This window comes from Canis lupus, chromosome 20 (genome assembly GCF_011100685.1).
Source record: "Canis lupus familiaris isolate Mischka breed German Shepherd chromosome 20, alternate assembly UU_Cfam_GSD_1.0, whole genome shotgun sequence".
NCBI classification, from domain to species: domain Eukaryota; kingdom Metazoa; phylum Chordata; class Mammalia; order Carnivora; family Canidae; genus Canis; species Canis lupus.
The window spans coordinates 27,267,314-27,282,618 of NC_049241.1; the positions used below are offsets into that span (position 1 = coordinate 27,267,314).

The following is a 15,305-nucleotide window of genomic DNA, read 5'->3' on the forward strand; positions in this document are numbered from 1 at the left end:
GTTTCTGTTCTTGACAGTTGGCATCCCACCCATCCGAATTACCATTGGTAGTTCTTTAAGTCCTGGCCCACTCCAGGTCAGAGGGCAGCTGCTTCTTCCTAGCTGTGGCAGAGTGAGGATTCATTGACCTTAATTCCATAAATACTTACTGAGCACCAGTGGGGCACTCCTATTTCAGGGGGAGTCCAGTGAACAGGGGACATGATCCCTGCTCCCAGGAGACATCCATTCAACTGCAAACATAGGAACTTAAAAAAATTAGTCAGGGTGGGGCCCTTAAAAGTCAAGGCTACAAAGTGACTGGTTGTTGAGGGGGACAACTTGCTACTTTAGAAAGTATAATCAGGACAGGTATCTCTGAAAGAGGTGACATTAATGATCTGCAGAAATCAGCCATACAAGGGGAGAGTTTTCCAAAGAAGGCTGGAATGAGCTTGCAGGTGGGTGTGTAGATACAGCTAAAACCAAGTAAGCTGGGAAGAGCATCCAGCGGGTGATCTTGGAGAGACCTGAGGGCTTTGAGGTCTGCATAAGGACTCTGGATTTTGCCAATATTGAAATTAACCACAGAGACACCTGTTTTAGGGCAAATACATGATTGTTGCTCATCAGTGGGCAACATTGGCCATTCTGTTCATGTTCTGTGTGCAGGAAGACCCTGGGGAAAAGTCTGAGTTAATCAATAAGAAGGTTTATTAGTGGGATCTCTCGGTGGCTCAGCGGTTTAGTGCCTGCCTTTGGCCCAGAGTGTGATCCTGGGGTCCCGGGATCAAGTCCCGCATCGGGCTCCCTGCATGGAGCCTGCTTCTCCCTCTGCCTCTCTCTCTGTCTCTGTGTGTCTCTCATGAATAAATAAATAAAATATTTAAAAAGAAGGTTTATTAGTAAGTAAATAAATGTATTAATGATGTCTGCACTGTGCAGGTAGCATTTCCAATTCCACCCACGTATCCCCCAGGGAATAGCCTATGTTTGGGGTAAGTGATAGTGGTCAGTGGTGAGTTGAGCAACGGGCCCCTCCTGTTCTTGAAGAAGCATGTTTCTTTTCTGGGGAGGGCCAAGGTGGTTAGGGTTATCCTAAGATTGCCCAGAACACAGAAGTACAACAAGAGAGGGCAAGATCACCTCCCAGCAGGACAGAAGCTGCCCATCTTCATGCTGACCTCCTCATCGAAAAAAGGAATCTGTTCACACATGGGATGTCCTCAGAAATGCTTGACTTAGGGGCTTATAAATGACAGGGTCAGGAAAACGGCTTGTTTGGGAATTTATGGTATTTGCTGGCTTCTTGACGCTGACGCCGATTCCACTCCGGAGCTGGAGGAGAAAGCCGGGAAAGCTCATATGCCCACCTGTATAGTTTTTGCTTCTCCCTGTAATTGGAAGAATCTTTTCCTTCCCTACTGGATGGAGTTCATCCGCTCCGACGACTCATTCATCATCCTTGGTTGATGTCCTGTCCTCTCCACCTTCAGGTTGGGGAGGTTCTGGAAGTGATTAGGCTGTTGTAAATCAGCTTTTATGATGTGTGTGTCAGGGATAAGCAGCAGGGAAAACCAGAGTTAAAGCACTCATCCCCTCCTGCCCTGACAAGTACCCCAGCAATGAAGCTAAAAACTACATATGAAAATATCGTGGTTGGCAGAATGGTTTCTCCATAAGCATATCTGGCATTCAAATCTGGCACTTTAATGACAGCACTGCTTTATTTTTACACCATTTTACTGAGGTATGACTTATGTAAGGTAAAGTAAACAAAATATTAAAACTACACCTCACAGAATTTTTCCATGTGTCTCCTTTTATAACCATCATCCAGACCTAGATATAGAACATCTCCAGCATCTTCGAAGTTGGTCTTATGTGCCTTCCCACTGTCCTGATCTCTGCCACCATAGACAGCCTCAGGCTTCTCTTGAGCTTCATGTCAATGGGCTCACATAGCACGTGTGTCTGCCAGCATTTTCTATGACATTCAGCCTTCGGGTATTGCTGGGTATAGTTCATTCCCATCATCACGTGGAATTCCACATCATGGTTTCTTAGCTGTGGCATTACTGACGTCTGGCACTGGATAAGTTTTTGTTGTGGGGACTGCCCTCTGTGTGCATCGTGGGGTGTTCAGCAACCTCTCTCTGGCCTCTGCCCACTAGACACCAACAGCATATGCCACCCACCCCCTGCCTCCTGCCTCCCAGCCCCCAGTAACTTCCCCATGCATTGAAACCCAAACCATTGTATATGCATACACTATAATTTTTAGGAAGCTTTTTAGTTGGCAATGATTTCAAATCTACTGAAAAGTTGCAAAAATGGAACAAATGATACCCAGAATGTACTTTACCTACCTAGATTTACCTGTGGTTAACAGTTTACCCCTTTCGTTTATTAGTGTATTGTTTGTTCCATCGCATGCGCGCACACACACACACACACACACACACACAGAGACGCAATCTATTTCTGAACCATTTGAGAGGAAGTCACATCCAGCTCTGTACTATCATATCCTTTCATGGGTATTTCCCAAGAGGAAGGATCTTCTCCAACAATTATCATAATTACCACTGTTATCAAAATTACCACAGTAAATTTAGCATAATATGTTTATTAATTGCCCATGTCCCAATTTTTGCCCACAGTTATCCTCTCTAATATTCTCACTAGAGAATAGGTTCCAGTCGGGATCAGGTATTCCATATAGTTGCCATGGTTCCTTAGTGTTCTTCAGCGTAGAGCATTCCCTCAGACTTTTATGATACTGAAAAAGATATATGTTTAGGAATATAGTCCTCTTAAAAAAAAAAAAAAGAATTTATTTATTTATTCATGAGAGACACAGGCAGAGGGAGAAGCAGGCTCCCTGCAGGAAGTCCAATGCAGGACTCGATCCCAGAACCCCAGGATCACTACCTGAGCCAAAGGCAGACGCTCAACCACTGAGCCACCCAGATGCCCCTCGTCCCTTTTTTTCTTAATAGAATTTTACCCATTTGGGAGTTGTTCTAATGTTTCCTTCTGAATCCATTCAGGAAATGTGTTCCTGGCTGGAACACTGCATGAGTGATAGTGTGTCCTTCTAGGACCTATGTCGGGAGGCACACAATGTCCAGTCCCACCTCATCAATGTCGTTAAGTTTGATCTCCTGGTCAAAGTGCTGTCTGATTTCTCCATTGTGTAGCTACTAGGTTTTTCCTTACAGCTAATAAATATGTGAAGAAACACTTAACACCACGCAAATATCCTGTTCCTCCATCAAATTTTACCCCCTGACTTTAGCGTAATTCAATTCTTGCATGAATCAGTCTTTACCTAGAGTGGTTATGAAATGATGGGCTTCCAAATCCAGCACCGCTTCTGTGTGTACTCATTCTGCCCAATATTCTGTGTATAAGAGCCCACTTTTCTCCCCCGTTAATTTATTGATGTTTATCTGCTCTCAGTTTGGACTCATGATTCCCTCTTTTTTTTCAGTGGTTTATAAACCATTACTGTTTAAAATGTTTTGATGCTCGGGTTGCTCTGCTTTAGCTAGTGGGAGACCCTCATTTTTAATTTGTAAGACTTTCTTCCTTTAAAAAAAAAAGATTTTATTTATTTATTCATGAGAGATGCAGGGAAAGAGGCAGAGGGAGAAGCAGGCTCCCTGCAGGAAGCCCAATGTGGGACTCGATCCCAGGACCCCAGGATCATGACCTGAGCCAAAGGCAGGTGCTTAACCACTGAGCCACCCAGGCATCCCTTTCTTCCTTTTTGACATAGCAAAATATTCCAGGCTTCTATTTTACCTTCACTTCTCCTGTCCTGGAATCAGCCACCTCTCTAGACTCCTAATTCCTTTTAAGAAGGAATGGTAGAAAATACCACAACTTATTTATCCTTTTTCCTATTAATTGATGTCTGAGTGTTTCTAGTTCTAGGCTATTATAAAGAGAGCTTCTCTGAATACCCTTATACTTTTTTGGACCTACAAACTGATTTCTGTTAGGTATATAATCAAGACTAGCAATGGAAAATCACAGAACCTCCACTCTCATTGTACACCCAACAGAAATAATACAGGAGTCCACACACACACACACACACACACACACACACACACAAAGGACACACATATTCAAAGCAGCTTCATTGATAATTCGTGTGTGTGTGAGGGTGTGTTTAGCTAAAATAGATATTGCTAAGTAGTTTTTCAAACTGTTCATAACATTGGTTTTGTCAAGGGAGTGGAAGCTGCTGGCTCCAGCAGGTAGGGAAGCATAATCAGTGGCAGGGGTCATAATGGGCCATTGCGACCCAAAGACAGGTTTTCTGCAACCAGCAATGGCAAAACCGCTCATCTTCCAACAGATAATGAGTAAAAATGCTGAGATTTTACCGCCTGGGCCATTCTTAAGCTTTTCTTCAGAGTGTGTTGCTTTAGGGTGGGCAAAATGGAAGTTACTTAAGTCAAGAATCTCCTGCTACCTGCAAAACAGTTTTTATTTCAGCTGTGCCAGTGATGACACTTAGGGGCTCCACATCCATTGCTAGAGATTACCCGCTGTTCATGATGTTGTTTTAAAAAGTGCCTGCCCAGAGGAGGAAGGAGAGCCCCAGAGCTCCATTCACATCTTCTAGCTGTTAGGAGCCCCTTTAAAACCCTGGAGCAGTCATTCACTAAACAGCCTGAGAGAGCAAATATCCCTCTGCGTACACCCAGGGAGTCACTTAGTGTACCAGACATTGGAGATGTGGTGCTCAGGGACTGCGGGCACAGGAGGATTTGCTTGGGCATGGCCCAGCCTCTGTAGCTGAAACCCTCCACATCCAAAACATCTGTCCTGCGTACTTACAGTGCATCATCAGATCAAAAAGGTAATTGAAGCACTCTGTAAAGTGAAATTCTAAACAGAGGAAGCATCATGCATAAGATGCACAATGAGTCTTTGGAGGAGTTCGTAGCTAGTAGAAGGTACCTCTGTGGATGCATTTTTTTTTTTTTAAGATTTATTTATTTATGAGAGAGAGAGAGAGAGAGGCAGAGACACAGGCAGAGGGAGAAGCAGGCTCCATGCAGGGAGCCCAATGTGGGACTCCATCCTGGAACTCCAGGATGGCGCCCTGGGCCAAAGGAAGGTGCTAAACCACTGAGCCACCCAGGGATCCCCCTGTGGATGCATTTTAACCAGGTGCCCTACCCGCTGTGGAGGAGAGAGAGAGAGAGAGAGAGAGAGAGAGCCCCTGCCCCCGCCCAGGCACGTCCTGAGACAGCCTCTGTGCAGTGTACAAACTGCACAACCGTATGCAGCGATCTCCAACAGGGGGTGGTTCAGATGAACAAGACTGCACGTTTGCGTTAACCTCCGCGGTCCTCTCTTCCCTCTCCCCTCCCCAGGCCTGTCCGCAGACGGCGGCGCCAAGCGCCAGGAGCACCTGTCCCGCTTTTCCATGCCTGACCTCAGCAAAGACTCTGGAATGAACGTCTCGGAGAAGCTGAGCAACATGGGCACGCTGAACTCGTCCATGCAGTTCCGCAGCGCAGAGTCGGTCCGCAGCCTGCTCTCGGCGCAGCAGTACCAGGAGATGGAGGGGAACCTGCACCAGCTGGGCAACCCCATCGGCTACAGAGACCTGCAGGCCCACGGGAGGCTGCACCAGAGCTTTGATTTCGATGGGGGCATGGCGGGCGGCAAGCTGCCCGGGCAGGAGGGCCTGAGGATCCAGCCCCTGAGCGAGCGCACGCGGCGGCGGAGTGTCTCCCGCGACGACGGCCGCCGCCCCCGGCCTCACCGCTCCCGGCGCTCCCGGCGCTCCCGCTCCGACAACGCCCTGCACCTGGCCAGCGAGCGCGAGGCCCTGTCTCGGTTGAAAGAAAGGCCCCCGCTCCGAGCCCGGGAGGACTACGACCAGTTCCTGCGCCAGCGGAGCTTCCAGGAGAGCCTGGGCCAGGGGTCCCGGAGGGACCTGTACGGCCAGTGCCCGAGAACCGTGTCGGACCTGGCCCTGCAGAACGCCTTTGGGGAGCGATGGGGACCCTACTTCACCGAGTACGATTGGTGCTCCACGTGCTCCTCCTCCTCGGAGTCCGACAACGAGGGCTATTTCCTAGGAGAACCCATCCCCCAGCCGGCCCGCCTGCGATATGTCACGAGCGATGAGCTGTTGCACAAATACAGCTCCTACGGCCTCCCCAAGTCCTCCACGTTAGGGGGCAGGGGACAGTTGCACAGCAGGAAAAGACAGAAGAGCAAAAACTGCATCATCTCTTAATAGGATGGGGGTCAGGGGAATGGGGGGAAGATGGGAGCTGAGAATGTACGTGGAGAAACTTGCACTGTTTTAAGTCCTAAAGCGCTTTTGGGGGGGTGGTTGCTGGAGGAGACAGAGGGAAATGCTGGCGGTCGTGGAGGCAAGGTTATATAGACTGACTCAATAGGTAGTCACAGTTCTCGGCATGTTGAATATTATTTGCACATTTCACTTTGGAAACGCTCTAGACTCTGTGGAGGCCAGGGTTGGTCACCTCCTTCCCTTCCCGTAAGTCTGTGTTGAGTCGCCTTTTCGCAAGATGGCAAACTGTTTTCCCCGCTCGCTTATATCCTCTCTGGTTCTCTTACTTTTAGGGCCCCCCCTTTTTTTTCTTTTTCCAGTAAGTAATTTGTTTATTAGCCAGGACCCCAGACTAAGTTATTTACATGTCCATTGTAAATGCAATGTAAATGAGAGTTCTGATAAAATATTTTTGTATTTTGTAATATCAAAGGAATTTCTATATCGTAGGACTCAGTGAAGACTTGCATGCACATCCAGCGTCGTCTTTGAGTAGTACTCACAGGTGGTCCAGGACCGCCTTTTTTTTTTTTTTTTCTTTTTCTTTTTTCTATACAAATTTGTTACATGTCAGTGAGACCTTTTTTCAAAGGAGTTTATTCAATTTGGCTTTTTGTGGCTAAAAAAAAAAGTATTATTACACCCAAAGCATTTTATGCTCCATTCCATCTTAAGGAGACATCCTTAAGTCTGCTCCCACCCTTGGTAGAATTTCTTCCCTACAAAGTGATAGTAATTTTTTTTTTTAATTGCAAACGTTAACTTTTGCCAATTAGAGAAACCAACCAGTGTCCGTAAAGTCCCGTGAGCAACAATGCTGTCCCCACTAGGAATGTGGAAGTTGCTCACTCTTGATCTGTCCCTTGGGGAAAATGAAAGTGACTGTGAGTGGTACCCGTCGTGTGATGTCAGCATGACGTTGCTTTGAGTGTGGCATTATTTTCTGGTGCTCATGTTTCCTGGATTATATTATCTGCTTTCCTTTACCAAGGCAGACGGAACAGCTGCCTTAGCCTGACAACCGGTTGTCCTCAGTGCAAATGAACTGAAGCTGTAGACATTTAAGGACAGAAGGTTCTGTGGGGCTCTGGGAGTGATGGGGTGTCCTAGGTTGTACGTCATGCGGGGAGAAGGACCGAGGAAATTGGAAAGCGGGAGGCAGGTCAAGCGTAGAGGCTGAAGGGGAAGGTCAGAGCAAAGAAGTACTTCTGGAGATGCAGTAGAGTGGAAGTGACTGCCACCTTGAAGAACGCCCCCCACCCCACCCCAGTGCTTGTGGAAAGAGTCCAGTTTAACACACCCCACAACCAGAGTGTCTGGGTAACCCAGGAAAGGGAGCTGCTCAGGAGATTTCAGGGTAATGACCTTGAAAAATAAATGCTATTCAGAGGGGGATTTCCATGTTGAACTTTGGGGACTGTTGGTCAGACAGAAAATGGGCTCAAAAAAAGTGAGTTTGCTTGAAGAAGACATTTAACGGTTGTGTTGTTTATAGTAAAATAAAACTTCCTACCTTGCTTCAGTTCCGAATGAAGCGCTTGCTTTTTGTTCCATTCTCCTCCTCCCTTTAATGGATTGTGGCAGTAGAAATAATCCATCGGAGGACCCACCTTTAGTGAGATGTACTGTTGATGTAGTACACGGTGTATCTCAGTGGCCATCTGCCATGGTGAGGTGAGCGTGGTCTCTTTTCAGTATAGTAGTTAATATTTTCTAGTATTTTTTTATGGAGAGAATGTGAAAAGTGGCTTTTCAGACACCATCCCAAATGGGTCTGGGGAAAAGAAGGCTGTAAAGGACGTGAAAATGGCACTCCATTCAGGATGTATTAAAATAATTTGCTTTTCAGGTATTAATATGACATTTGTCATTGTCACTGATTTTTTAAAAAAAAGCAATGCAAATGTTGGTTGTGGCTGTTTTCCGCATGCTATCTTCATATCTAAATGCTTCATTAATTATCCAAGCCTCCGGAGAATTAACTCTATTACGTTTGTATAGTAAGTTTGTAAACTGCTTGGCAAAAAACCGATTAAGAAATAATGTGCAACACCATGCTACTGAAGTGGCAGGTTTCTGGTAGAAATCGGGCGAGTCCAATTTGGAGTTTCGAGTTCCTTGATTGATTGAGAATAAAAAAAGGCATTCTGGAAAAAGAAAAGAGAGACAAAAGTAGATCGCTTAACATAGCAAAAAAGCTGAAAATAATGTCTATCCTCTGCGGCCTGGAATCCATTGAAAGAAATTCTCCTGGTAAAAGCTGCTTTCTAACTCCATCCTTTTCAAAAGTTCCTCTTACTTTCCCCAGATGAGGCTTGAGCCACTATCAGCAGAAAGAAGAGGGTGGCCGGAAGTCCACAAGTAGCCACATCCCATGAAGCGATGGGAGGAAGAAGCGATTTCAGAGCTAGCTGCCCAGGGAGCATCCGGCCGCTGAACTGGCCAGAGCTTGAAGCATAGTGAGATGCGAGCCTCAGGGTCGCACCGTCTAGAAACAAGATCACCTCCACGTGTTTCACCGCTGCTTCTCCCCACCCCACGTGCAGCCAGGCACCTTACAGACAATGCCCGTGAGGACGGTCCAATCGCCACAAAGCTGATGGGACCTCCCAGTGAAGGCCCTGGAGAGAGCAGGATGTCATTGTTTTAGGAAGTCCAGCTGTTAATGATAGCTTACACCTAGCATCACAGAATCCCGTTCCCTAAAACTCAATGCGTTCTCTTCTGAGGCAAGAGCTTAATTAAGGTCGTTACCTGATTCCTCCGTCATGACCACGAGCTCTTCCTTGTCAAGTTTGGCCTGTGAGTGGGGCTTACACTCACCTCTTCCTGGATCATCATTTCATGTTTGATAGACTGTTCTAGAAAAGCAATCTTTTGCTAGTTTCCTCTCATCTCTAATGCCTTGGGTTTGCTTTTCCTACCTCTCTTCATATTGGTCTTCTAGTCTTTTGGTTAAAACCACGGCTTTGGAGTTCAGTTCATTTCCTCTCGCTGCCCTCAATTCAGTGGCAGCAGAACTGGCTCTTTCCCAGGAAGAAGTAGCCACCATCCATCTCCTGAAAGGCACTGCCAATTCATACAACCCTTGATACCGGGAACAGGTTTCCTAGCAGTCTGGTGGCATTGAGTGTGGCATTCAGGTAACCCTTCCTTCTGTCATGTAGTTCCGGGATCTCTATCAAGTGTGAAGGTGAGTGGGGTGAGACCATGCTTCCTGGTCCTGTGCAGGTTCAAGACGGGTGGAATTCCTAGTGTTGCTTGTTTGATGCCTTCTTTCTACATTCACCTTCTCATCTCTCATTCTTCCTTTCTGCCCTCAGCCAGCCCAGGGAACAGGCAATTTTGTATTTGCAATAGGGGATCAGAAGGCAGCTCTTTCTCATCCTCTTGTCCCATTCTGTGGCATGCTTTTGCACTGCAACAAATGATCATTCCTTCTCCTACGGTGGCTTTCCACTTCTTGGGTACCACTCGCCATTGCTGAGTTCAGAAGCAGCCGGTGATGACATGTATGTTGCACATGCTCTGCTATCCCTGATAGCCCGGCAGATAAAACCAATTTGTCACTGTACACCTTCCCAGGGAGCACGGATGCAGCTTCAGAAATCCTTGTGACACTCCCACTGGCTAGGATCAGTCGATCAGAACTGAGGTTATTTGATAACAAATCTCATTTGTGAACTGATTTTTGTCTTTCCATCTTTTGCCATTGGCCCCAAACAGTACACCAACTTTTTAGGAAGCATCGTTCATAAATGACTGTGAGTTCATTTAAGTTATTAAGTGACTGCCCAGTTCCTTTGTGGATGCTAAAAGTGGAGGCTGACTTCTTTAAGCAAAACAAAGACAAATCTCTGGCCTCCTTTTGCATTCCCGTGTTCTTGGCCAATCATTACAGGCAGCCTTCTGTTCATCCTTTTGCAGAGGTCAAATAAGAGGCCATCTTATTCTTCATCTAATCCCACCTTCTAACAAGAAATAACACAAATATTTAAATTCCAAGGAGAAGTGCTCTTTGTATGTTTCTGTCTAACAGAAACCAGATGCTAAATGCCTAAGGAGGAGAATCTATCTATGACAAAGGAAAGTGGGAAATAAAACCAGTTATCTGAATATTCCATGCCAGGAGAGTTGCTATTAGCAACCGTTTAGCACCTTCAAGGCTTTGAAATGGGCTCTATGGACAGCCCTCCAGCTGCTGGACTCAGCTAAGCCTCCCCTCCTGATTTTGAAGGCAGTCACAGATTGCCGCCTTTTGAGATACAGCTCTCAAAGCTCAAGGGAAGCAGAAATGAAAACAGCTTTGCCTTGGTCCTATGGGGGCATCAGCAGACACTGGGGCTTGTTTGACCACTTGGAAGTAGTTGTCAAGGGTTAGGACCAAGAAAGGATTGGATTCCTTTTCCATTTTCTCATAATAGTAGCCCAGTCAACACAAGACTGCCATAAACCATGACTCACTATTGGGAGCTATACTCTTTTATAAGCTTACTTCCTGCTGACAAAACTAGCTTTCCCCAAAGGGGAATAAAAAAAAAAAGGAGGGAGGAAAGTCAAGCAGTGTAGGAAAACATTTCTGGTGATTTAGATATGATGGATCTGTAGGATAGAAAAAAAAAATTGTTCTATCCTGAGAGTTTTTGGAGACATCCCTTCACCCTACTGGGCATTTGGCCATTCGTGTTCAATAGGTCACTGACCCACGTTTTAAAAAATTTTTGGAGAGTTTTACCCACTAGTAGGATCTGTTCTCCAGCCTCTCTAGTTGATATTTATGTGTTTCCAGAGAGCATTTTGGTTCTACCATGGACCCTGACTTAACATTCTAAGGTCTATGAGTCTTTCATTTTCCTTAGCAAATTAGGACTTTGGCAGTTTTCCCTCTCCTAAACACATTCTTTCCTGTACAGGATTGCTCTGCCCATCTCCTGCTTTAACTCCAAGTGCATAAACAAAACCTCAGAGGGTCTGAGAAGGTGAGGCAGGCCAGACTCTGTTTTGTGTGTCGAGTGTCAAGCTATTTGTAAAGAAGGTCTGCAATGGGCCTTTGGTGTGGGCTCTGCCAGAGACTGTTGTGAACACTTTGCTTGAGATCCGTGCCCTGTAAAATGGATATGTTTTACTGATGTCTGTAATACATTTGTAAACTTCCAATAAAATTTGAATAAAAGAAATGTTGCCCATCTTCTCAGTCCTCACTCCCTTTCCAGATTTTTAAAAATATTTGCCCTCGAGCATCAAAGAATACAGAGGCCACACGAGTCAGGGAATGAGGTTTACCAGGAAGGAGGGACCTGATTGTGTAAACTGGGAGTTTTCAACCTCAACGCTGTTGACATTTGGGATCAGTTCATTCTTTGTGGCAGAGAACTGTCCTATGCCTTGTAAGATGTTTAGCAACGTCGCTGACCTCTCTACGCACTAGATGTCAGTAGCACCCCTCCCCCTCAGTTTTGACAACCAAAAATCTCTCCATACGTCATGCCCATTAGGATGGCTACTATCAAAAAATAAAAATTAAAAAATAGGGTGGGTGAGGAAGCAAAGAAATTGGAGCCCTGGTGTACTGTGGGTGACAATGTAAAATGGTGTGTCCTCTATTGGAAAAGAGTACAGCAGTTTCTCAAAAATTTATGCATAGAACTACCATAAGATCCAGCAATTCTACTTTTGAGCTTATACCCAAAAGAATTGAAAGCAGGGCCTCAGAAAGATATGAGTATGTGCTATGTTCATCGCGGCATTAGTCACAATAGCTAAAAGGTGGAAACAACCCAAATGTCTGTCCGTGGATGAAAAGATAAACGAGATATGGTGTATACATACAGTAGTATATCATTCAGTCTTAAAAAGGAAGAAAATCCTGTTATATGCTACGACATAGATGAATCTAGAGGACATCATGCGAAGTGACATAAACCAGTTAGAAAAAAACATTGTGTAATTCCACTTACGTGAGACACCTAGGGTAGTCAAATTCATAGCGATGGAAAATAGAATGGTAGTGTCCAGAGACTGGCAGGGAAAGGAGAATAGAAAGTTACTTGATGGGTGTAGAGTCCCAGTTTTTCAAGATGAAAAATCTGGAGATTGTTTGCCCAAATATATTAATGCAATTAATACTACTGAACTCAGCACTTGAAAATGATAAATTGTATGTTATCTTTATTTTAACACAATTTTTTTAAAGTGTGGTACATTCCTGAATGTACCTTTGGGGCAAAATCACTCCTGGTTGAGAACTACCAGTTTAAATGCTTTGTTTTCTTTGCACCTTTGTTCCTTAAGGATCCTAGAAACCAACTCCTACTCAGGCCACACAGTTAATTTTTAGTTATTAGCAGGAATTAAAACCAAACAACCCCAAAATATTTGTAATAGCCTCTAAGCAAATAATAAGCGGGTTGTCTAGAGAGTTATGTCCATGGCTGTGTTGTGGTTAGGATGGCATTAACATTGTCAAGGGGCCAGGACCAAAGCAGTATGTAAATCAGATTTTCCCGTGTCTGATCCACAACATTTGGGAGTTGCTGGATAGTGCAATAACATTTATTCATTCAACAAGTATTTATTGGGAACCTCCTCTGTGCTGGGCACTGTTCTACGTGCTTGGAATACAGCAATGCACAAAACATAACTTCCTACCCTAAAGGAGCTTACAAACTCGACTTTCCACCAGGCATAAAATCGGAAGTAGCAAATACTCTCACCCATGCTAACCATGAGGACTTGGGAGTTGCAGACGAGTCTTATTTCATCCTAAGGCCTTCTGAGAGCCTTTGGATGAAGGCTTGAGTTGTGTTGGAAATACTCTGCCTTCCTGGGGAGCATGGCCTTCAGGTAGCCACGGTTTTACCTTACGACGCACTCTCCTTCCTCCTCTTCAGCCACAATGCTGGAGTCAAGTATGGCACCTAGCCAGCAATCTTTAAGTGATGTAAGTGATGTAGCATGGTAGACTAGACCAATCAGATTACCTTTCTCAAGAATATAAATTAAGGGATTCTGAGAGAATGGGGCTGTAGGCAATGTAGGCTGAAGCTGGGATGATGTCTAGGGAGGGCAGCCAGAAGGCAGAGCTGGGCCCTCTAGCATCGGGGCAAGATAAAAGATGAGGGAGCAGAAGCTCAAGCTGAGAGCAGGACCAGGAACAGAGATGTGTGTGAGCCCAGAAAGATCTGAAACGACCCAAGGGAGCTCGTCCCCATAACCTCTCACCTCCAAACAGACTCCAATTTCTGCCCTGGAGGTACTCTTCTGGGATCACCACGCAGTTTGGTCCTTCACACACCCCTTCCCCGTGGTGCTTATGTATCATTACATTATGCACTGTCACCAACTCTTATCCGCGTTCAGGTGTTCTTTGCAACCATAATTAAAGCACATGAAAAGTTTCCATATATTTTATTTTGCTCTGCTGCCCTTCAGCAATTTTTTTAAAGATTTTATTTATTTGAGAGAGACACAGAGAGAGAGAGAGAGAGAGAGTATGAGCAGGGGGAGGGTGCAGAGAGAGAGGGAGAAGGAGACTCCCCAGATGTAGACTTCCTGCTGCGCAGGAGCCTGAAGCAGGGCTCTTATCCCAGGGCCCCAGGATCACAACCTGAGCCAAAGACAGACAGTTAATGGACTAAGTAAGCCACATAGGCAGCCCTCCCCGTTAGCAATTTAATCCCCTCTCAGCCACTTGTTCGTTGTATCATCTCGGGAAATGTGCATGTCTTCTCTGAGCCTCAGTTTTTATCTAACTAATGGGAGAGTAATGGGGTCATGTGGGTTTACTTGTGGGAATAATGCATGTAAATCTCTTAGTGCTCTGTCTGCCACTGTAAGAGCTCAAAACATCTGTTGCTGTGATTACTATCATTACCATCTCAAAGACAAAGAGGAGCAGAAAGTAGATACCATTGGTATCTGGTCTAACAGTGCTCATGTATTTTTGCTTAATGTAAGCATTGAACTGGAATTAGAGACATCCCAGGAAGTCCTGAATCTTTGTTTAAGAAATGCCTGCAGCTTTATTAAACAAAACAAATCTTCTGGTCCTAACCACAGACATTCTGGTTCAGTGGATCTGAGGTCAAACTCTGGATTCTGCTTTTTAAATGAGGCTTTGCACATCATTCCAATCCAGCAGGTTTGAGGACCGTACTTCATGGAACTCTGACTTAGCAATTGTTTGTTTCCAAAGCAAACAAAAAAACATGTCTCCCTAGTCCCACCCACTTCAGGAGAATCTGATAACTGGTCCATTGGTCAGGTTGGAAAGATCTGAGGCTGGGGTTTACAATACAATTTTGGAGGATCTAAGATATATTCATTCACTTTTTCCCAGAAGTGACAGTCTTCACAAATAGAAGTGTAGTTTAACTGATTTTAATTTTTCTGAGATAAAGATAGATATATGGATGATATAGATAGATATAGATATAGATATAGATATAGATGGATATATAGACAGATATAGATACAGATATAGATATATCAGGACTACATTGAAGAGGGTGAGCTCATCGTGAAATTCAGTCTAACAATTATGTTTGGATCTGAGAATTGTTACTTTTGGCTCATAACGAATGGCTTTCACACATCAAAATTACCTGGGTAAATAATTTAAAATCCAGAGTCTCTGTCCCCATCCCTAGAAAGTCTGATTCAGCAGGTGTTCAGCAGGACTAGGAAAACTGCATCTTTCATGTGCTTATGAAGGTAGGGATGGGAGACCAGCCTTGGGAGAAACTGCTCACAGGTGCTCTCAATGTGGGAAATTCATCCTCTGAGAGCCCTTTGTGCTACCTGCAGTCCAGCCTATGTTACAGAGCTTTACTTTGGAAGAATCTTCTTCTCAAATATTCCTCTACCATAGGTGCAGATACTGGTTTGCTTTCAGGCCACAGTCAGAAACAGCAGCCCCTTTGGAAAACCCATACCAGTGTAGCTTCAAAATACAACTAATTTTGTCTGAGAGAGATGTCAAGACAAAAGCCCA

The 15,305-nt window shown here is 45.0% G+C and overlaps 1 protein-coding gene across 12 annotated transcripts in view; it reads left to right on the forward strand.

Annotated features, from left to right (window-relative positions):
• Positions 1-11,494, forward strand: part of PRICKLE2 (prickle planar cell polarity protein 2) — a 322,311-nt gene extending 310,817 nt beyond the window's left edge. For all 12 annotated transcript variants that reach the window (XM_038565922.1, XM_038565929.1, XM_038565923.1 and 9 more), the window contains one exon: positions 5,379-11,494. In XM_038565922.1, coding sequence (XP_038421850.1) covers positions 5,379-6,253 — 875 coding nt within the window. In that variant the 3' untranslated portion in view covers positions 6,254-11,494. The remainder of the gene's footprint in view (positions 1-5,378) is intronic.
• Positions 11,495-15,305: the final 3,811 nt, after the last annotated feature.